Source organism: Sander vitreus, chromosome 13, assembly GCF_031162955.1.
Source record: "Sander vitreus isolate 19-12246 chromosome 13, sanVit1, whole genome shotgun sequence".
In the NCBI taxonomy this organism is placed as follows: Eukaryota; Metazoa; Chordata; class Actinopteri; order Perciformes; family Percidae; genus Sander; species Sander vitreus.
This window is the reverse complement of record NC_135867.1, coordinates 23,108,786-23,130,759: the sequence shown is the minus strand read 5'-3', so window position 1 is coordinate 23,130,759 and position 21,974 is coordinate 23,108,786. Positions and strand designations below refer to the sequence as shown.

Here is a 21,974-nt window from a genome sequence, read left to right as displayed (position 1 = left end):
CATGAGTCAAAATGCTATCTTAAAATATTGTATCTCTAATTGCATTTTGCTTATCAGAATGCTCATTTCAAATGCTGAATTAATCTCTAAGTATGATTTCACTAATAAGACTAAAGCAATCAGAGTATATGAAACCTCCAATTACAGATATCTGCAGTTCAGGATCGACTATAATGCGAATGCCAAATATCTCCATTTAAGTGATGACTTAATAACTGATTCAAGAAAATGGGTCTCCAGCTTAATTCTGATAACAACATATCTTTAATTCCTGCTTGTTAAATATAAAATAGTTTTAATCTAAAATGTTCTTTTGCCAAATATTTACATTATCTGTATGTATTCTTTATAATGTCTTGAACTGAAGTTATGACTAGTCTAACAAAATCAAGAAAATGTGAGTTTATTTACACTATGCAGAAGTAATTTTTAAGTATTTTTAAAAGGAATTGTTACCAGTTTTGGCCTATAAAATGCTCAAAGATCATCCAGGCTGATGTGAGTATCCGGAGATTAAAAAGTACAACAGTAAATTATCAGCAGTAGCAGAATTCTTTAAATGCTAAACGGCATTACAGCGAGGTCTTCTAACTGCTTTTCAATGCTCACATATTTTTTCACACATTTACATTTAATACCACTGTTAACATGTTTTATTGTGGAGAGCATTTACAGTTTAAAGTGTGGAATAACACATTCTTCCGCTTATAAAAGTTGAATTCTATAAATCACCTATTGCAATACACTCAGGAGAGCTGCTGCTAAAGCCGTAGCGTATACTTGGTCAGGTATGACCATTAGCTTATTGTGGCTAATGTTAGCCAACTTTGCACCAATACTGCTGTGTAACTGACATTACTGAGTCAGTTTCATGACTTTATGCTCTACTTTTGCTACTACACTACATTTTATCATTATCCTGTAATTATCACGTGGCCCCGTAGTGTCAGTATGATATTGTCCAAATTGGGTGCAGTTAAAAAGCTTAATTGTATTATGTGGCAATTGCTTTCATTTGAGAATTGCATATCAACTAAGTTTTATTACCAATATTGTTATTTGTCTTGGAAAAATGGACAGACTAAACTAACATCATGCATTAGCTTAACAATTAGCTACAAATGGTAAACAACAAATGGGAGGAAATGGCCACTCTGAATCTCATACTCTCCCCTGTGAATGTGAATGTTCCCACAAATCCTCTCCGTTGAACAAATTCAAATGGTAGAGTCAACGTATTTGTATATGCCATTAAAGAAGAATACAAATTCAGAGCATGTTTAGGACAATGCCAAATGCAGATACTGATTTAAACACCTCTGTTTGTACACAGGAAATATTGTATATTATATACCGAAAAATAAGAACATTTATTTTGTCACATGTAAATGATTATTAGGTTACATTTATTTATATGATGGTTAACAGAACACAAGTAGCACATACTGTCATTTATTTGTAGATGGAGAGATGCTGTGTATTCACAATATATAGCACGTTTAATTATGGATGTTTCTGCTATCTTGCATTCTTGTGGTTTGTAGTTTAGAATTAGTTCCCATTTTTCTGTTTGTTTTATCATAAATATATATTTGTAAAATTTTGGAACTGAAGTCCACAAACTTGTTTACTTTCATCCACACAATTAATAATTGTGGGACTTCCTCCAGTATCCCCTACTTAATTATCAAAGAATCACATGTACAGTAAATATTTTAACTTTATAGGGGCAAAAAGGAGAGACAGACAGTTAAAATCGTTGTTTTTCTTTATAAAAAAAAAAAACCCTGTGTACATTGTATTTAATATCATATTTATTTATAAAGTGCTTAATAGATAGTTTATAGTATATTGTCATATTAGTTATTTTGTATGTTGTTGGTGGTGGAGTATTCCTTCAGCAAGGTGAGAGCTGTTATTTACATAATGCATACAAGTCCCAGGTTGGTGCGCCCACTTCATACCCATGGTGGAGATGGGAGTGTGGTTCTGCTGAAATCACGACAGTGAGCAGGTGACGCCAGCATCTTCAGAGTGGTCGCAGTTGTGCACATTCCAGGATATATGGGAGCACCCCTGCAGGGATGCCTCGGCACCGCTGCACTTGAGATTGTCCAGCAGGATTGTTCCTGTGCCGGGCCCGAAGAACGCTTCTCCCCAAGCCGTCGTGGCCTCTCCACAGCCCAGTTGGCGACACACAACCTGAGCGTCTGGGAGGTCCCAAGCATCATCACACACTGTGCCCCATCCAGAATTTGAGTACATTTCCAACCGACCCTCGCATCGATGCTGGCCACCCACCAGTCTCACCGTTCCTGCGAAAAACAAAGGAGTCACATCAATCCCGATTCTTAACCTTTTTTAAGACCTAGTCCAGGGGAAATGGGTTGATGTTGTGCTGGTTAAAGATATATTTAACCTACCCTCAGGTGGTTGTGTGGTGGTGGTGGTGGCAGGTATGCTTTCTGTTACTCCAAAGCCACGTCCATTTACCATGTACAATTCAAAAGCTAAGGGAAGCAGAGGAAAGCAAAAAAAAAAAAAAGGGAGTGATGCTTCTGGGTCCTGGGCATACTGAGGAAATATCAGGTCACAAAAGCAATTTACAATGTGTACGCTTGTCTGGCTCCTTTCAGGCGACAATACAGAGACACACTTTGCAAGTTTTTGTAAAATATGTCTGCTTTGCCATTCTAATTACCATCTGAAGACAACTGACTAAAAACTGTTGCCTTTTAGAAAACAAATAGTACAATCATATTTTCCTATCAACCTGAAAACAAGGATGTGTTATCTAAGCACAATAAAGTGGAGTCTGTATGTGCTTCTGATTTAGCCTTGAAGTGAAATTTGGCCTGCAGGCAGGCAGTGACACTGATGTGACTCATCCACTGTATTTTTCATGTTCTCTGGGCTGTCTGGGTACTGCATGTCATGCATTGCAACTCAACAGCTCAGCAGAAAGAGCACAGATGACACAGCATGAGCTCTTAGTGGAATTGATTACTTAAGAAAGAGGTTTGTGATATAGACATTTCCTATGTTCAGTATTGTGTATGTGCTGTCATAAATGTTGACATTTATGACAAATGGAGTAGGCTGTAGCCCCAAATGATGTTAGAGAGGTCCGGTCAGGTCTTACGTGCACAGATAACCCCAGCATCCTCATGATGGCCACAGTTGTGTTGACCCCAGCCCAGGTTGAAGCACTTGGACAGTTCCAGCTCGGAGCCTTCGCAATCCACATTGTCCAGCAGGATGGGACCCGTACCGTAGCCGAAGTAGGCCAGGACCGTAGCTGCAATAGCTGGACCACAGCCTAGCTGCCTGCACACCACGTTGGCATTGGTCATGTCCCAGTCATCATCACACACCGTCCCCCAAATAGTTTTGTAGAAGACCTCTACACGACCCTGGCAGCTACCATTACCATTCACGACACGAATGGATGGTGTGCCTGCACAGGAATAAATAGACAGGTACAAAATTGCAGTGTATGTTTCATGATAATTGCATAAAAGGCTATTATATTCCCTGGTCATCCCAATATTAAAACTCATTCAAAGTGTAATATATTGTTACCTTTTGTTGTGGAAGTTGTGGTAACAGTTGTTGTAGTTGGTAACGTGGTGACTGGAACCTTTTCTGTTGCTGGAGGGAAGATGTAAATCATGATAAGATTCAATTCCCAATAACCAATTACCAAACTACCTGTACTGTGATCATGGTGAGGTTAGTCTGTTACACCTTAAAGGCAATGGAGGAGAAATGGCTCTCCCTGTTGGTCATTTGGCAAAAGTTCACATTTCATTTTTACTGAGGAAAAAACAAATCCAACATAACAAATTGGACATGCTGATGAAAAAAAAAGAGTAATAATCAGTGTGTGCATGTTTGCTGGCAGATAAACGTCTACTGTATATTATGGTTGTATACCTTCAGTGTTATATGTTGGCCAGAGAGCTCGTTGATTTCCTGTTGCCACAGGAGGTACAGTGGTGGATCCTGAAGTGGGTAGAAATGAAAATGAAATAATTTTTATATATGCAGTACAACTTCCACTATTACAATTTCTACTTACACTACTACTGCGTATTACTTACACAGATTCTAATGCTATACTCCTACCATTATAATCACTTTTCATCCTCCTTATTTAATATCCACTGAGATTCAATAAATTACATTAAGATTTTAGCTTATCTTATTGATACCTCAACATTAGTCAATCAAATTTTCTCTACATATGATCATTTTCCCTTGAGGGTCATTAAAAGTGTCTTTTTCTTAAATATCTCCACCACTATTTCCTTACCACTCGTACAACCACTACTATTACCACAACTACTAATTACTACTTGCATTATTATCATCCGTAGCACGAGAAGAAATGAACGTTATCACAGTATAGAGCAGCTATTGAATGGATTGCCATGGCATTTGGTTCAGACATTCATGGTCCCCAGAGGGTGAATCCTACTGACTTTGGTGATCCCCTGACTTTTCCTCTATCGCCACCATGAGGTTCACATTTGTGGTTTTTAATAACATTTCTCAATGATAATTGTCATGAATTCTGATACACAAATGTCCCTCAAAAGGAACTTTGGTCAGGTAGAAATGTAACTGTCGAGAACTTTGGTTTATGACCAAATTCTTCAAAACTTATGACATTCCCATCAACCTCAGCCTCAGCATCATGGTTTATGTCCACTGTGGCATTTTTTTACGGAAGGGATCGCCCCGCTTCCCAACATTACACGCTAGTGGGCTTGCCACTAGCAGTTATCAGTTTCTCTTCAATGACCACTGACATGCAAAGAAAACAGGCTACACCCTCCTACAATTCCGATGGCTGCACCTGAATGCGAGAAATAGGCTATGCAGTTGCTAAATCTGTCTTCATTTCAGATCGACAACAGCCATTTTAAAAGATTTTGTGAGTGTTTGAGAGGCGGCAAGTCGAGCTGCCTGCTCATTTGCATAAAGTAGCTTGGATTCAACTTTATGCAAATGAGGAGTGGGCAACTTGACGCCCCGCTTCTCAAAAGTCCCGCGATGCTACCGGAATGCATTGCCTGGCTGCTTACGTAGACAATGAAGTGAGTAAATGATGCTTGACAGTGGCCATTACTTTGTGTTTAGCATGCTAATTATGAACGTGGTAAACATTACACCTGCTTTAACATCAGCATGTTGGGATTGTTATTGTGAGCATGTTAGCATGCTGACATTAGCATTTAGCAGTAGCATGGCTGTAGACTCTTAGGGCCCTATTTTAACGATCTAAGCGCACGGCATGAAGCGCCTGGCACAGGTGCGTTCAGGGCGTGTACGAATCCACGCCAGGCGCATGGTTCGAAAGTGTTGTACTTTGTGTCTTTATTAATCATAGGTGTGTTTTGGGCGTAACATGCAATAAACCAATAAAGTGTCATCTCCCATTCCCTTTTAAAAGCCAGGCGCATTTGTACCTTGGCGCATTGCTATTATGATGGTGGATTTGCAAAGCAGGAAGGAGAGATTTTAAGGAGAAGAAACTGATCTGCTCATGCGTGAAGGGAAAGCGTGCGAGCAGATCATATATGGCACGAGCACTATGTCACCAAAACTCCACGAGGTGAAGCAGGTGTTAAAATGACAATGAAATGCTGCGTTATTGACTTTAGACCAGGTTTTTGTTGGTCAATGGCGCAATCACTTTCCGCTGCCTCAAGAGGAAATACGCCCACCTGAACACACCTCCCTGTAAGACCAGCATTTGCTATTTAAACGACATGGGTCATTGCGTCGGGCTTTGCGCTGCACTGGGTGCAAGATACAGTGGTGCTCATAAGTTTATGAACCCATGCTAAAGTTGACTAAAAAGAGCAATAAAAAAAAATCATCTTTTGGAAATTGATCTTAATGCCTTAATTAAAAAAATGAGGAAAAATCCAATCTTTAAGGACACCAATTTTCTTTGTAAATGAATAATGTATCGTAAATAAATAAATGTTCTTCCTTAAAATACAGGGGGCATAAGTATACACACCCCTATGTTAAATTCCTATAGAGGCAGGAAGATTTTGATTTTTAAAGGCCAGTTATTTCATGGATCCAGGATACTATGCATCTATGCATGCAAAGATTGGATTTTTCCTAATTGTTTTTAATTAAGGCATTAAGATCAATTTCCAAAAGATGATTTTTTGTATTCCTCTTTTTAGTCAACGTTAGCATGGTTTCATAAACTTATGAGCACCACTGTAGGGCCCTTAGTCTTGCTTAGTTACTTGTTTGAATAATAATAGTTCCTGGTTTACATCTGTACAACTTGTGTTAATGCATATTCCATGACTGAGAGCAGTGTACCAGCGCAGGTGACCCCAGCGTCTTCATGATGGCCACAGTTGTGTTTGCCCCACCCCAGGCTTTTGCATTTCGCCAGTTCCAGTTCAGTGCCGTAGCAGTTGACATTGTCTAGGAGAATCTGTCCTGTTCCGTAGCCAAAGTAGGAGTTGGTGTGTGCAGAGACGGCACTACCGCAGCCGATCTGTTGGCACACCACCCGGGCATCGTTGAAGACCCAGTCGTCATCACACACTGTCCCCCAGCCTCCTTGGTAGTATATCTCTACCCGGCCCTGGCAGGTGTTCTGTCCATTCACCAGACGGATGGTGCCATCTCCTGAAACAGATGGATGGAGAGGAGGGGTTAAATATATATTTCTCTATATGATATACTAGACATTTAGGGCTGCACGATATGAAGAAAATATGCGACATGCAATAACGTTGAATATCATGATACGATGTTACTTGCGAAAAAACAGATATTAAAGTGTACTCAGTTCTGCATTTCTGCTGCTTTCAGTATTCTGCTAAAATACAACAAAAACAAATGAAAGAAACACATTTTATTGAATAAATGTAATACTGAATTAAATATAAAAGGCACCACTACAAAGACAGTAACATTTCAAAGTGCAGTTTTCTACTGATATTTTCTTTTAACTGACACAAAAAAATCTGTCTTTTGCGAAATGTCGCAGCCTTTAGCAACGTGTTTATTGCGCCAGTTGATATCACGATGACTAAAAAAAAAACTATATATTGTGCAGCCCTAATTAGAATCTATATTAATGTTAAATTTGTGCTGATTTGGGGAAGTGTCAGAGAAAACAGTATCTGCTAGGATTTGTGTGTGTGTGTGTGTGTGTGTGTGTGTGTGTGTGTGTGTGTGTGTGTGTGTGTGTGTGTGTGTCTAGGACAGAGGAAATGACTAACAGACATTGATACAGGAAAATGAGAAGGGTGTGGGCCTATAGGCTAGTGACAATGCCCCCATATTTTTGAGCTACCCCTACCGGAGGTAGAACTAAACCCAACAATGTGTTTCCTCACCTCTAAGGTCTCCCATATATGAAATGGATTCCTGGCTAAAAATATTTTACTGCTAAGATTGTTAAATTAACAGATATTGTTATACACCCCAAAACCAAAAAAAGGAATAAAATATAGCCTGTCCGTATGGGAGTTAAGGCATATAAACTAATGCAGATCAATCAAACAAGCTCTGAGAGCTTTGCAACTTGGCATGTTTGTAGTCAGGAAGTGGCTTCATCTACTAGAAAAGACTGGATGTGAATATCTTGATATATGGAATAAATAGAGACCTATAAACACATACATAAAATAGGCGAACATGCAAAAAAATGAATATCTATGCAGAATGTTTTCATTTACTTTGTGGTTACTTTGCCAGGGATAATCATAGAAACACATATGATGGCTTGTTGGAAAGGTGGGGTTGTGCTGAATTCAGCAATACCAAATATGTAAATATAGCATGACAAATCAGGGTGTTATTTCACTCAATGTATGACGTGTCCAAAATGAAAGGAAATTAAGTCCAAAGCCCATTATCAGTGGTGAGAAGAATGTTGAGAAATTCAAATATAAGATACATTTAATAATGAAACATTTAATATGGCACCTTGTACTATACAGTCCATATGGAAACAAAGATTGAAATCAAAAGATAACACGTTACCATAGCACAAACGGGAGACCAGAGGCCTGTACTACGAATTAAGATCAGCATGCCCTGGATTTCTTTCAGTTAACCTGTGTCACGACGCTGGTTATCAACTAGTTCAGTCAACCCAGGGTTTCCCAATCCAGCAGCGCGCGCGTTCACATAAAAGAGGCGGTGTTTGTTTGTTATATAAGCTACCCACTTAAAAATGCCCAATGACACGTAACAACATAGGCTACTTTCCATTATATTTTTGATACATTTTGAATTGTCATCCGTGCTTTTTTCTTAACATCTATAGGCTGAATAAAGGTATTTTTACCATCGGAATGCAGGAAATGAAGTCGTTGATGCTTAAAACTTTCCTGGGGGAGGACACCCAGGCCCCCCCACTATGATATGCCCCCTTCCTCCCCCAAAGGCAGATTCTGGCCAATATACAGTAGGCTACAGTACACCCACTATAATAGTATACATTAGACTACACTGGTCACTTCCCCATCAGTCAGGCACAAGATCTGACCATAATTACACTTTTGCTTTTCATGAACTGTCGTTGCTTTAGCCTTTTATTTCAGTTGAAACCCTGGCAGTGGTGAGCGATCGTGAGAGAAAATAAAAAAATATCAAAACATAATTCTAACCGATGTGCGTATTGGCAACACACGGCTGAAGAAGCCGACAAATAGCCTATATGTAATTCCCTCCGCTTAAAAATCTAAATCTTTCATAAAGTTTTTTGTAGCAGCAACCATTTGGAACATGAACTGCTTTTGGTAGCCATTCTGGGGGTTAGGCCATCTTCAGTGGCCACTTTGGGGAGGTCAAAGGTCAGGTTTAGTCCTTTTTTGGTTTTGGGGTGTATAACAATATCTGTTAATTTAACAATCTTAGCAGTAAAATATTTTTAGCCAGGAATCCATTTCATATATGGGAGACCTTAGAGATGAGGAAACACATTGTTGGGTTTTGTTCTACCTCCGGTAGAGGTATCTCAAAACCTAAAGCCCTTTTTGACCATTTGTTACTAGCCTACTATACAATACATACTGCAGCATATGAAGTAGGGGAGTTAAAGGTGAACAACTGAGCACAGATGTTGTCATTTTAAGCCTCGGGCCTGACAAAAACACACCTTAACAGAGACAATAGACACTCTCCTGTGTCCATTTAAAAATGTGCTTCATCTGTAAGGAAGAAATGAATCTGGATGGCTTCACTACATTCCCAGTGGATTTTATAAAGGCCACTGGAGAGTTAGCCAAATACATCACTTGTTAACAAAATTCTGTTCTAGTCTCTCGTAATTCTCTTAGGAATTAAGGGGAAAAAAACAACCACAACAAAGGCATACCCAGCAACAGTAAGGACGGCTTGGACTTCAAGAGGCCATGAGTGTATAGTTTCCCAAAAGTTACTTTCCACTGAGCTGAATAGCTTTTGATGTTGTGGAAAATGTCATGACAGTTCCGCAAAACTGAAATAATATAGCCTTCCATTCAATTTATCTTTTTTTTGATAAACCTTATTTCTAAATGAACCTGACTGTGATTCCTGCATTTTGGACCCACACAATGAAATAATGATTAAGTTTCATTATTTAATGAAACCTGCCTTGCATTCTGTAGTAGCATCTGGCATGCCACCTGTCCGGTAGGTAGGTAGGTAGGTGTGTGTGTGTGTGTGTGTGTGTGTGTGTGTGTGTGTGTGTGTGTGTGTGTGTTTCAGATTTTGAGCATAAAAACCCATCTAATCAAACACAGAGCGAAAATTTTTACTGACCACCCAATCAGGGGTCAGCACACATGCGGCATCCGCCCCTCTATAAAGCCCAAGTGCATGCGTTGCTCGTCTCCCTTTTTCACCCAACCATCTTGAGAACAGATCTACTGCAAACTTTGTTCACCATCTGGTGTTGCAGACGCTAGTCTGGATCAACGGTTTCCAGGATAACCGTTGTTCTCTTCGGGAAACGACAACAAACTTCAAGCTAGCAAGGCTGCATGCTTAAAATGGCAAGTTTCGATGAAAATGTAGATCCTGCAACAAGGCAGGCCTGCTTGGTTCTATCGGTGAATGATTGTAAAGATTTACAAAGAATGTGTTTGTGGCATTTACTATCTAACTGGCACGTTTTAGGACCGATTGGCAAGGATTTGCTACGGTCAAAATACACACAGCGATACACCCAAGAGCAAATTACATTTAACCATGTATCCAGCTAATTTAAATAGCTCACGTTATTGTATTGTGTGAACAGTTAACTTAATCTAATATTTCATGTGGCGTTTTCTTTTGCAGAGTGCAAATGTTCCACCAAAACAAGTTCTTCCCGAAACCATTTTGCAGAGCCACTGTCGCTGCGTTCGGAGCTTAGCGCTGCCCAAGACGATTGTGATTGGTTTAAAGAAATGCAAACAACCCAGAGAGTTCTTTTCTCCTATCCTGGAATGTATGTGTGGGGGAGCCAGACCTTACTCCGTAGCGCTGTGGAGATAGGTCTGGCAATGCGAGACTATGCAGACGCTAAATTTAGGCCAGCAAGCCTTGTGTTAAATGTGCCCCGCGCATGCTGCTGTTGGACTCCTGCTTACTGTGCCTAGGGCAGCAGCATCAGGCTGAGGCCGACTGACCGAGTCAGCCTTACAACTGGCCTCCTCACCCAGCCCTGTGTTGTGCTCCACAAGATGGCACCGGTACGTCGGTCGTCGCTCCTGTCCGAGAGGGAAATGGTGACAGCCGCCTTATTTGACCGCTGTCATGGTTGGCAGAATTCAGTGTGCCATGTGTGCTACCCCTTGATAGGCAGTGAGTGCAAATATTTTTTCTCATGTGCCAATATAGAGCCTTATAAGGGTAAACCAATAGCGAAGCCCGTTAGAGGGCTCCACACATACTCATAGAACTGCAGTTACATCCATGTAAATATTTTGCTAGAGAGAACAACAGCAAGATATGTCAGAGAGATGACAGCATGGAGCTTGAAGCAACAGACCAAGGGTCTCATTTATAAACGTGGCGTACGCACAAAACGGGGCTGACGCCACTTCCCACGCAAAGGTTGTGATTTATAAAAAAACAAACTTGACGGGAGAATGTGCGGTCCTCCACGCAAACTCTGACCCACGCGTACGCACATTTTGGAGACAAAATAGGAATTGGCGACGCAGATGGTGAGGTGGTGAACTGAAGTCAGACTGCAGAAAGTAAATGGGAATAACGATTACTCGTAATATTTTCAAGTATTAATATGCCTCACGCACACGTTTTCACTCTATATCATCCACGTTACCATGAAGATTAAATCCAGCAGTGTTATTTGCGCTTGTACTTAGTGATACTTGTTCGATAAACACCTCCAACTCAAATCTTTAATGTGTTCTTAATGTTTAATCGGCGCTGTCTCGCCGTCACATTGTCCGCTACGGAGCGCAGGAGGAGGGGATAGCCCGAATGCATGGAATACAGGATAGCATCAAATACCCTAGCATTAGATAACGGCAGAACACAGTGTAAATAACTAAATATCTGTCTTTAATACTGTGCATATATCATCAAATGTCAAAGTCTGGAAATACAGCCGTTAAGCTCTCGCGCAATCGTTACCCTTAATGTCCTCGTTATCGGTCCGAACTTTAAAACTGCTCGTGACAAAACCTGCATGAAGAAAAGTGTGTTTGCCTATTAGACTTTCTTTCGTCTTCAAATTGTATCTCGGGTGGGGGATACCACTAGTTGATGCTGTGTTGGCAAGGTGTTAACAATCACAAATTGTTGTAAACAAATACTGCGGTGACCCCGTGCGTAATGCTGCATGATGCCACTGCTGGCCCTGCAGGAGGACTAACCCCAAATGGAAGAATCAGGAGACTTCAGGGACCACGACGATGACTGCCTAATATGCCGATTTAGATTCCCTAAAGCTGAGCTCTTGGATCTATGTATTGAATTGGGTCCAGTAGGACAACGCGCCGGAACCGTGCCATCTCGGTCCAAATACAGGTCCTCGCCACTCTGGAAGCAACCGGCTGTTTCCAGAGGGAAACGTCAGACAGCTAAGTGTTTTTTTTTTAAATAAATATTATATATAATCTTCAACTTTATCAGTAAGGCTTGTTTGGATGTAATATATAGTTCTGTTAAATCTTATTATATACGTCTGGTATATCGAAGCTGTCCCTGAGTGCCGTAATGCCTGCCGGTTTGGACGTATTTTTAATACATGTAGTTATAGATCAGGTTCCATACACTGTGCAAGAACAGGCCGAAATTATAATTCAATTTGCAGCAATTCCTGAACGTCTGAGAGGTTTTTTAGCTTTTTCTCCGCCAGTCATCATGATTCGGTGTAACAACTGCCAGTGTCATTCATACACTGATCAGCATTCACGAGGTGCTTTGCATTGACTATTTATGGTTAAAAATGGGCGTGTACAGGGCGGGATAAGAGGCGGATTCAAGTACGCACACTTGTAGGTACAGATTTATAAAGGGAACTTTGCTTACATGTGTGCGTACACAAGGTTTTATAAATCTGACTTTTTTTTGGCGTACGCCATTTTGGACTTTTGGCCGTACGTACACTTATAGTAAGGATCCTACGCACAGTTTTATTAATGAGACCCCTGATACTTTCTGGCTACAGACAGTTTTCCCTGGTCTAACCAAAGTAGCACTACACACTTTGATCATGTTTGGATCGACTTACAGCTGTGAGTCAGAGAGAAGGGGCTGATCAAAGCTCTGTTTGCACTTTTTATTTTATTTTATTCGGGAGATTCTGTCTTCTTTTTCTTTCACTTGAAATGTACCGTCATTGACTAATTTTATTTATGGTAAAGATAGCTATTTGTTTCCATACAGGTGCAAGTATGAAAGTGCAAGTTCAACATGTCTATGTTAATACTTTACAAAATGTACAGTAAATATCGTTGATCTTGTTTTGGTGCTGAGCAGGCAGCATATAGTGGAGATACGAGAGGGAGCCAAAACAGTAAAGTTGAGGCAGTAAAACCAAAACCGATTAAGACGCTATAAATCTCCACAGAACTAGCGGGAACTTCAGTTATGGGTGAGATTTCTCTGTTGGTTCATCACTACTGTACAAGCAACCTATTTCACATACAAGTAGATAGGATATGATCCATTGTTATGTAAAAATACTAAGCATGACGAGTTTATTAAAGTAATTTCCAGCACATCTTATTATAGTTACTTTCAACTGGCTTGTTTACATAAGTATTCATTTTTAACATAATCCCATACTATCTCAAAAGTATCATATTTGTTTTGTAATTTTGCTATATGCTTTAACACTTTACCCGCCACTAACTTTATTTAAAGAGAAAGTAGGCCATTTTGATAGATATCTCCTACCTGACAGAATGAGCTACTCTGCTTTTAACTTTTAAAACGCCAAATTCATCCTTCTGACGTTTCAGGTTGGCAAAAGACCAGTCTCATTTCAATAAAAGCAGGGAGCACTTACGTAAACCGGAGTTCTGCACAGGGGGTGTGGTGGGATCCAGAAAATCTTTTGCCCCCACCATTGCTGGCTCTAGCAGCAAAAAGAAAAGAAAGCAGGAATGTTAGTCACTTTGTCTGCCTTTCTTTCCAGGTTTATACATGAAGATATGATTCACAACTACCTCAGCCAACTTAAAGTAGTATACAGGCCTTACCTTTGCAGGTAACACCCACATCCTCATAGTGGTAACAGTTGTGGACGCCCCAGTCCAGAGTACGGCACTGGCTGATGTCTATTTCACTTCCTCTGCAGTCCACATTGTCCAGCAAGATGAGCCCTGAGCCTTGTCCAAACTGAGAGCTGCTCCCCACCGCCACAGCCACTCCACAGCCCAGCTGCCGACACACCACGTTGGCGTCCACCATGTCCCAGTCGTCGTCACACACTGTGCCCCATGAGTTATTGTAGAACACCTCCACTCTACCCTCACACCTGTTATGTCCATTCACCAGTTGTACTTTGGAGAGAAAATCAGACAATATGTGTCAGATTAATTCTGCCGTCAGTGTGTAAACATAACTCAATTCCCTGTCTTTGAGTAAATAAGTACAGTATGTTCGGGGGGTTTGGTTACGATTGTGCCACCTCATTGAGAAATCTAAGGCTTATAAAAGCTCTACTGTCTGAGAGACATTTTAACAACAGGACTATGTTTTAAAAGAGGGAAACAAAACAAGATATGAAGACAGACTCGCATGGCTCTAATGTAATGACAGTTAATAGCAAAATGTCTAATCCTACCAAGTTAAGGCACACAATAAGCCACATGACTCCTTGGAAGAGATGGTGGATGCAGGAGAATGGGAGGTTACATAGCAAATAAGTGGGGATTAGGGAAATGGAGAACTGGGAAAGTGACCTTGTTTAAAAAGCCCCAGGCACTGATCTAACCTTCTGTACTTTCTTTCACTGACACATAGCCAGCCACTGATACAGTAGGTTTCCATGTCGTGGCCTGGATGCAGACAAGTTTTTTCTGAACATGAGTGTCTGGGCAGGTGCAGAGGTGGAGGTGGCTGTCTAGCTCATGCTTACCTGGGTACTGTGTCCTCATGGGGGCTTGTATGACATTCGCTGAAAAGAGAGAGAGAGAGAGAGAGAGAGAGGTCAAATTATTTGTTGAAAGGAGGCTCTTGGCCTTCCATAGTTGCTGTACTCTGTATCTATTTTTCTGTAACACTAGACACAGCCTGAAACCACAACAGGAGACCTGTTCAGACCATGTAGAACAGCCACTACAATATAAATATGTTAGCCCATTCCTTTAATTTGGATTTTTAGCCTGCTAGCGGCATGGAAAGGGAGGACAAGTCAACAACTTTTGGATTGATTGCCATTCAACTTTATACATTCATACGTACATTCAGACACACTCATGGTCCTCAGAGGATGAATCCTACTAAATTTGGAGATCCCCTGACTTTTCATCTAGTGCCACCATGATGTTTAAATTTGTGGTTTAAAGGAGCAGTGACATTTAGTGGCATCTAGCAGAATACCCCTTCCCTCCAGGCCCCCAGGAATATGCCGGGCCAAATAATGGAATTACAGCTTCTGTGTCCGTGATGTGAGGCCATGGGGCCCAAAAAGACCTTTTCCAATAGACGTATATGGCAAAAGAGACATCAACATTATTTTGAGCATGAAAACCCCCACAAGATGACTCACTATCAGAATTTGGGAAGCAACTGGCTCGGCTGGCGGAAGTCTCTAGTGGGCTGCTCTATTTTTATTTGTTGTTTATTTGAATAGGGACAGATACAAAAAAAACGATGCCTGTATCACAGTGTTTATAGCCATGGCTAATTCACAACACCTGTCCCTAATTAGCACTATGGGCCCCATAGTGCTAGTTATTAGCTAAACTAAGATGGTGAACATGGCAAACATTACACTTGCTAAACATCAGCATGTTAGCATTGCCATTGTGAGCATGTTAACATGTTTGCATTAGCTAGCATGGCTGACAACTCTTACTCTTCTTATTTTTTAGAGTGAGGGACAAATATGTACTCTTATCAGTGAGTGGGGAAATACAACATCTAATCAAATTTCTCTCTCTCTATCATGGCATTTTATTTAATGCTTGTCTGTAATGTCAGCTAAATTAATCAATTAAAACAGTCAATAGATATTTTATATGCAAAACACAGAGGGTCCATGTTTCTGAAAAGTGTGTGCTTTGACACAGATTTACCCAAGAGTCACACTGGAAGATGTTTCTAGACCGGTATAGAAGCCTGAAGACTATCTCCGGTTTCAACAAGTCACAGAGAGAGGGATTTTTCTGTACATCCAATGTAGGTAAATTCACAGACTTCTCCCATGTGTGTGTGGCATTGAAACATGTACAGTGTATAAATATAGTAAAACTACCTAATCTAGGTTCAGGGGCTGGTAATCCATCTGTTCCAACCACATCCATGTTACGTTCTGGTTTATATTCCGGGGAGAGACAGTTCTTATTCTAAGGAGGATCAAAAAAGTAAAATGTAATAAACTTAAATATTACTTACTATTAACAGCCCGTCTGTCTATCTTTATGTCTCCTGAAATTTGAATACAAAAAAATGTTAGTAAGGCACACATTTGGATATCTTTTTGCATTCTCAAGAGACAAATACAACAAGCTAGCGCCAGCACATTTGAATAAATTGTTCTCTCTTGATATTTGTTGATCCAGAACGTCCAGTGAGTAGACGTTAAGCCCTTCAAAATAACTTCAGGGCTTTTCGCCAGCTATCACTGGTACACACAGGTTAGACAGTAACTGTGGACACAAAAGCACTCATCTACAGGGAGTTCACTTGCAGGCACACCCGGTTCATGAGCATTATTAATGTCCCGAACATGTGGTTCAGTTCAGCACAGACGCGCAAGAAACCAACTCATGTGTCTCGCAATCTGTTTCAGTTTATGGCAGGAGTAACCTTTCCCTTGGGAACTATTAAAATATGAAGCATCTCATAATGAATTGGAGTGGCCAGCATAATGTTAATGTCCCTTATTTAAAAACTACTGATTGAAAGGGCCATCATATTTAAGAGTTTAAAAGCAAGCTCATATGAGTTTGTTCAATGTTAATAGATTTAGATAAAGCTTGGGGATTGGTTTCAATCTTTATATAACCAACCTCTGGTCCTGAGCCAGTGTGTGAAAAATTACACCCTTAGGAAATTATATAATTTAATAAGCAGTTTTTTTTTTGCCATTGAGAACTTGAGATGTAAGGCCTATTACTTTTCCATTTAAATGTCACATTGTTCCCTTTAACAATGATAATGTACCACAAATATCATTAAAGAACTGCCCTTTAGCCATTTAAAGAAACAAATATATATGTGAAAATACAAGGCCTATAGTTTAAAATGTATTTCAGACTGTGGTTACTCTAATATGTCTTTACTAAATTATTGTATGTCAATATTTCTCAAGAAATGACCCAAATAGAAAAAAATAAACTTTTACCCCTAATCACATTCAGCGTTCTTTATGGCAAACGATGAGCTCCTACAGTCAGACAGCTTGGAGCAAGTGGCCCTGACCCCGGGCCCCGACTCCCGCTCACACACTCACCGAGTCGCAGCAGCACACTGACAGCCACCAAGACGAGGAATCCCAGCAGGGACACCAGCAGCCAGACGACTGGGTTCCAGCACCTACACTCGCTCTCCACCACACGCTGGCCTCGCATGGCTGCCTGACTGACCATCCGCCTGAAACACACACATTCACACGCTGTCAGTCTTTCTCATTAGGCTTCCCCAAGTCCTGTGCTGTATGTGAACATGCCTCCAAATGTTGTAAACTACCGATTGGTAGACTACTACTACTAAACAATAATTACTTTTTGTCCTGGTTCAGAGTAACCTAATTATAGTATTGGATTATTTTCTGTGCGGGAGCCTGCAGCTGTTGTTATTGTGCTGTAGTAGGTATTGATGGTAGTCTGAGGTCAGCCTTGGGAAATGTGTAGCTCAAAAAGAAATCGTTTCCAGAGATCATGCGATGCACATCACTCCCCCATGGACATAAGAGAGCTGTAAGGAAGTTTATGTGGCACACAGACACTTGTCATAGCAAACCAGGAACCTCAGTTTCCCAGACATGGGCATGTGCCATCGAAAAGTTCATTCAACAACAGTAACAGGGAGTTGTGTTACATTGCTGTTGTGTAAGCACAAAATGGCCGCAGTGCACCTTCCTGGCAGGCAGCAGGTAACGGAGGCCGCAACGAAAGAATCGGGCTGAGGTCTGTTACCCTGATGGTTAGAGATGAGTAATTTCCAAGCTTCCCAGCATCATCAATAGCTGAGGCAGGCTTGTGTTACAGACAGAGGCAGGCACCTGTGTCGTGGCTTTCGATAATCAAGGGGGATTTTCCTTCAGACAGAGAATATTAGGATTCACTGACAATCACTCAATAATCAGAGTTAGATAGTCACTGAATAGCCTACATTCTTCTCAAGTAAGAAACTGGGATGAATGGCATGCATCAAGTACTGCAAGGGGATTCAAATACATCAAGGAAATGCTGTAGCATCTGGTGTACTGTGATGATGTAACTAAAATGTTTTTATTTTTTATTTTAAACACGCAATGCAGTATATTATGAAATGGGAATGTTGAAATGACTAAATTCCACATATGTATTCTTTAAGAGCAAATATCCCAGAAATGAATTGAATAGTGTTATTTGAAGCATGTTGTCATTAGGAGACCACAGTGTGTGTCTTGGCCTCGGGTTGTTTGTCCCTTCGCCAATGCAGAATTCCCCCTGACCTTACACAGGAATGTGTATTAGGGGATGATGAGGGGAGAATTTGATATTGGCCCCTCGAGATAGTGGACATTCCGAGCCCAGGGGGCACAAAAAGACATTTCTGCTTTCTGTGGTCCTCATCGTCAGGCATAAACGCTGCTTCCTGAAATCTGTCACTAGAACCCTCCTAAACGCTTAGGCACCTGATGACACTGCAGGGGCGCCTCTCGTCTCCTTGGAGAGAGCAGGACGCAGGGGGAGATGGGCTTGTGTGGGGGGGGGGGGATTAGGCAGTGTTAAAATCTTGAGCCACTGTACTGTACAAGTCACTGTATTGTATACATACAGTGATCTTCGGCTTGTGGAGGTACATTTAACACACAACCTTTTGAGGGACCATTAGGGACAAGAAAACACTTGACAGCAGCCACAGAAACAACTCCGGACTGTGCAGTCTTCATCCCGGTCCAGTCCATTTTCACTGCGCTGTCGTATTGTCTGAAAAGGTGCAGCAGCAGAAGGCCAGAGGCCCACAGAGAAATCATTGTGCGTCCAATTGGGAGGTGGGGAGTTTAACACCAGCACAGCACTCGAGAACCACGGCTGTCTCATTTGCAGACTGTACCAACAAACCACTCGAAACCCTGGGACAAATGGCTCAGTTATGAGGGATGAAAAATAATCTAGTCCCCAATGTTATGTTTTTCAATACTCCATTCATGGTAGGATGTAGCGCAGATCCGCTGGGGAATAATGTTGCCTTTTGTGTCGGCTCTGCTTCCCCTCCCTTCTCACTTCCCTGTGCTGAGAAATAGCTGAAAGATCTCGGCCCCACAAAAATACCCCTTAATGTCTGAGATAAACCGCAGAATAATACTGTCAGTCTCTTTTAACTGAGAGAATTGTATAACAGTTAAACAGAGAAGCAATGCTTTTATCAGCACGAATGTCTGAACATAGCCTTTATGAGCAATAACTTTTTTTTAATTGCAAAGTCTATTTAGTTTTTGTGTGGAATGTGACAAAATGACAGAAGAAAGACATCTTTTTGAAAATATGGACTCAAACAGATAGAATTTAAGGTAATAATTCATATAATCGAAACATGTTTGAAATTATATGATCTTAATTTAAATATCTGCCTTGCAACAACGCCGTTCAGTATGCACATCCTTATTATCTCCATCCCCTCTGTAACATCACATTATAATGCATGTGAAGTTATTGCAAAATCAATTTTAATGACAGAGAAAAACTAGATTTAAAGACAAAACCATGCAGTCATCGGTCACAGAACCAGGTTCATGTTGAAAATGATAATGATAATTAAATAAAGCAAATAAATCAAGCAAAAACAGCTTAGTGTTTAAAAAAAATAAAATAAAATACATACCTGTTGTGAAAGTGTTTATCTTCACCCACAATAATAAAAAGTATCCCCGCCAAAAAAAAGTACTAAAAAATGTCCTCAGATAGCTGGCAGCTTAATTCCACAAGTCATACAGAAAACACAGAAAGTTTGTGTAGAAATGGAGGCAGCAAACTCAAGAGTATCCAGCGCTGCTTGTATGAGGTCTTTCATGTCTTTAACCCTGCTTGACTACCTGGCTTCAGTGACAGAGATTACGTAAAACAATAAATACCAGAGCATTGTATGTTAATATTCTTAACGCCCTTTTACCTGTCTATGTTTAAAAGAAGCAGGAGGGGCAAAAAACAAAAAAGAAGAAAAAAAAGACAAAGACAATGAACGCTAACCCTTCATTGGTACCCCTGCATCTCCAGTTTCAGGTAGCGCTCACAGAAGGTGCGGTCCTGCTCATCTCTGCACACACACGCAGAGGGAGACAAGGCTGCGGCTCTCTCTGTGTGTGTGTGTGTGTGTGTGTGTGTGTGTGTGTGTGTGTGTGTGTGTGTGTGTGTGTGTGTGTGTGTGTGTGTGTGTGTGTACTGGATCCACCATAGTGGAATGAAAAGACAAACTCAACATGAACGTCTTGGCTGAGTTCTCAATATTGCAGCTTTTTGTGCTCGTTTAAATGGACGATACGTTGTCTCACAGTGCTCAAAATGGGCCAGTACTCACCAGTACTGAGTACCGGCACTTCTAATTGTTGTCCACATGAGTACCCTTACTTCTAATTGTTATTAACAGTATTATTAAATGGTTGATATCTACTGATATTTATACCACAATGGGCTATATATCATGATTTATGGGAGAAACCAAGCCATTCTTTGTAAAATCAGACATTCAGCACCGCCATATAGCCCGAATGGAATGATTCTTTGTTTCATAACCACATTTTCAGACACTACGATAATTCGACTAAGATTGGCAGATCGAATCAGCCTCCTTAGATCGAATCCTTGAATAGTCGACTATTTGGGGTCACCACTATATGGAAGCATATTACATTCACCTGATCTCGTAATTACGAGATCCTGATCTCGTAATTTTGAGAAAAGATCTCGTAATTACGAGAAAATAACTCATAATTTTGAGCAAAGATCTCGTAATTTTGAGAAAAGATCTATAGTGAATGTAATACGCTTCCGTAACCCTACAAGCTTTACGTATAAATAAAAATATATCCAAGAAACATGCGATGGTCATGTCATGCAACTGCTGAATTAGGGTACTGGCACCTTTTTTGGTCCAATTCAGGCACTGCTGTCTCAAAGATTGTTATAATCTTCATGTGTTACCAACGTGATTCAACCTCAGCAGAAAGAAATATTACCCCACACTCTCCTCCTGTCCATGAATTACTGCACTCCATCTTGTTTATTTGTTTTCCAAAAAGACTTTCCTTTGAGCTAGAAAGAAGCTTAATGTGCCTCGACGTGGTTATATTTCACACATACAAGATATTATGTAGTTCTTGCAATTGCATTGTCTCCTTACAAGGATAGGGCCTCTCTGGATTGTGCAGCAGACAAATAGAAATTGCTTCCAAACACTAATCCTTCCTGAGCCGTGGAGAAACGTGCAGGCTGTCCACGGCCATTGACAGACTTTTCAAGGACCAATTCATGGCTCCTTCCTGGGGTGTTGCTCGAATCAGTGGTAGAGTCAAAACACTGGGATTCTGTTACACAAAGGTAATTTTCTGAAAACACAATGCCACACAGCCAAAGTTCCAGATTTACTAGTAGCGTTGTCTTGCCTCGAAAACTTTAGCTTTTTCTGTGTCTGCACCTTTTTCTTTGCCAAAGACAAACTAGTGACGCTATTAACTAATCAACAGTAAACTATTTTAGTTTTAAGGTGGGAAACTAACAAACATGAATGTGTATACCATATGTATAGTTTTGAATCAGTGTGTTTCTCCAGCAAACTTGGAAACGGTTTGGTAGTATGAAGCCCTGCACAATGACTGTAGTGACAGTAAATATGCAAGACATTACTTACTCACTAAGCTATTAGCATCACCTAATCACGTTTAATGTATTTACTTACTTACTTAATTACTTAGTTAAATGTTTTACTGTAATCCTACATTAACTACTTTCTTTGCCAATTGGGGGCGGCGGGAGCAAACTGAAAACACAACCCTACATCACCTTACTGAAGTTGTTAGCTGCTGCTCTTTTACACATCCAGGAGAGAAGCAGTGGCAGCAACAACTGTCCTGTCCTGTTGTACACTGTCCTGTGACTTCA

The 21,974-nt window shown here is 40.6% G+C and overlaps 1 protein-coding gene across 1 annotated transcript; it reads right to left on the bottom strand.

The window, feature by feature from the left end:
• Window positions 1–1,998: 1,998 nt before the first annotated feature.
• Window positions 1,999–17,258, bottom strand: LOC144528278 (scavenger receptor cysteine-rich domain-containing group B protein). The gene is made up of 12 exons (XM_078266764.1): window positions 17,123–17,258; window positions 16,059–16,095; window positions 15,363–15,368; window positions 14,896–14,918; window positions 13,701–14,003; window positions 13,508–13,570; window positions 6,355–6,669; window positions 3,937–4,005; window positions 3,583–3,651; window positions 3,143–3,457; window positions 2,424–2,510; window positions 1,999–2,315 (listed from the first exon to the last, which is right to left on the bottom strand). Exons 1-12 carry the CDS (start codon window positions 17,256–17,258, stop codon window positions 1,999–2,001), a joined length of 1,740 nt encoding a protein of 579 aa, XP_078122890.1.
• Between the last annotated feature and the right edge of the window lie 4,716 nt (window positions 17,259–21,974).

Bases quoted from the DNA above. Each gene is read 5' to 3' on its own strand.
- LOC144528278 (XM_078266764.1), bottom strand. From the start codon at position 17,258: ATGGTCAGTCAGGCAGCCATGCGAGGCCAGCGTGTGGTGGAGAGCGAG. The intron at 14,004-14,895 runs GTATAAAGTTGA...TTCTCTCCAAAG, and splicing joins GTCTGAATGTACGTATGAAT to TACAACTGGTGAATGGACAT. The intron at 3,652-3,936 runs GTATACAACCAT...TCTTCCCTCCAG, and splicing joins GCCAACATATAACACTGAAG to CAACAGAAAAGGTTCCAGTC.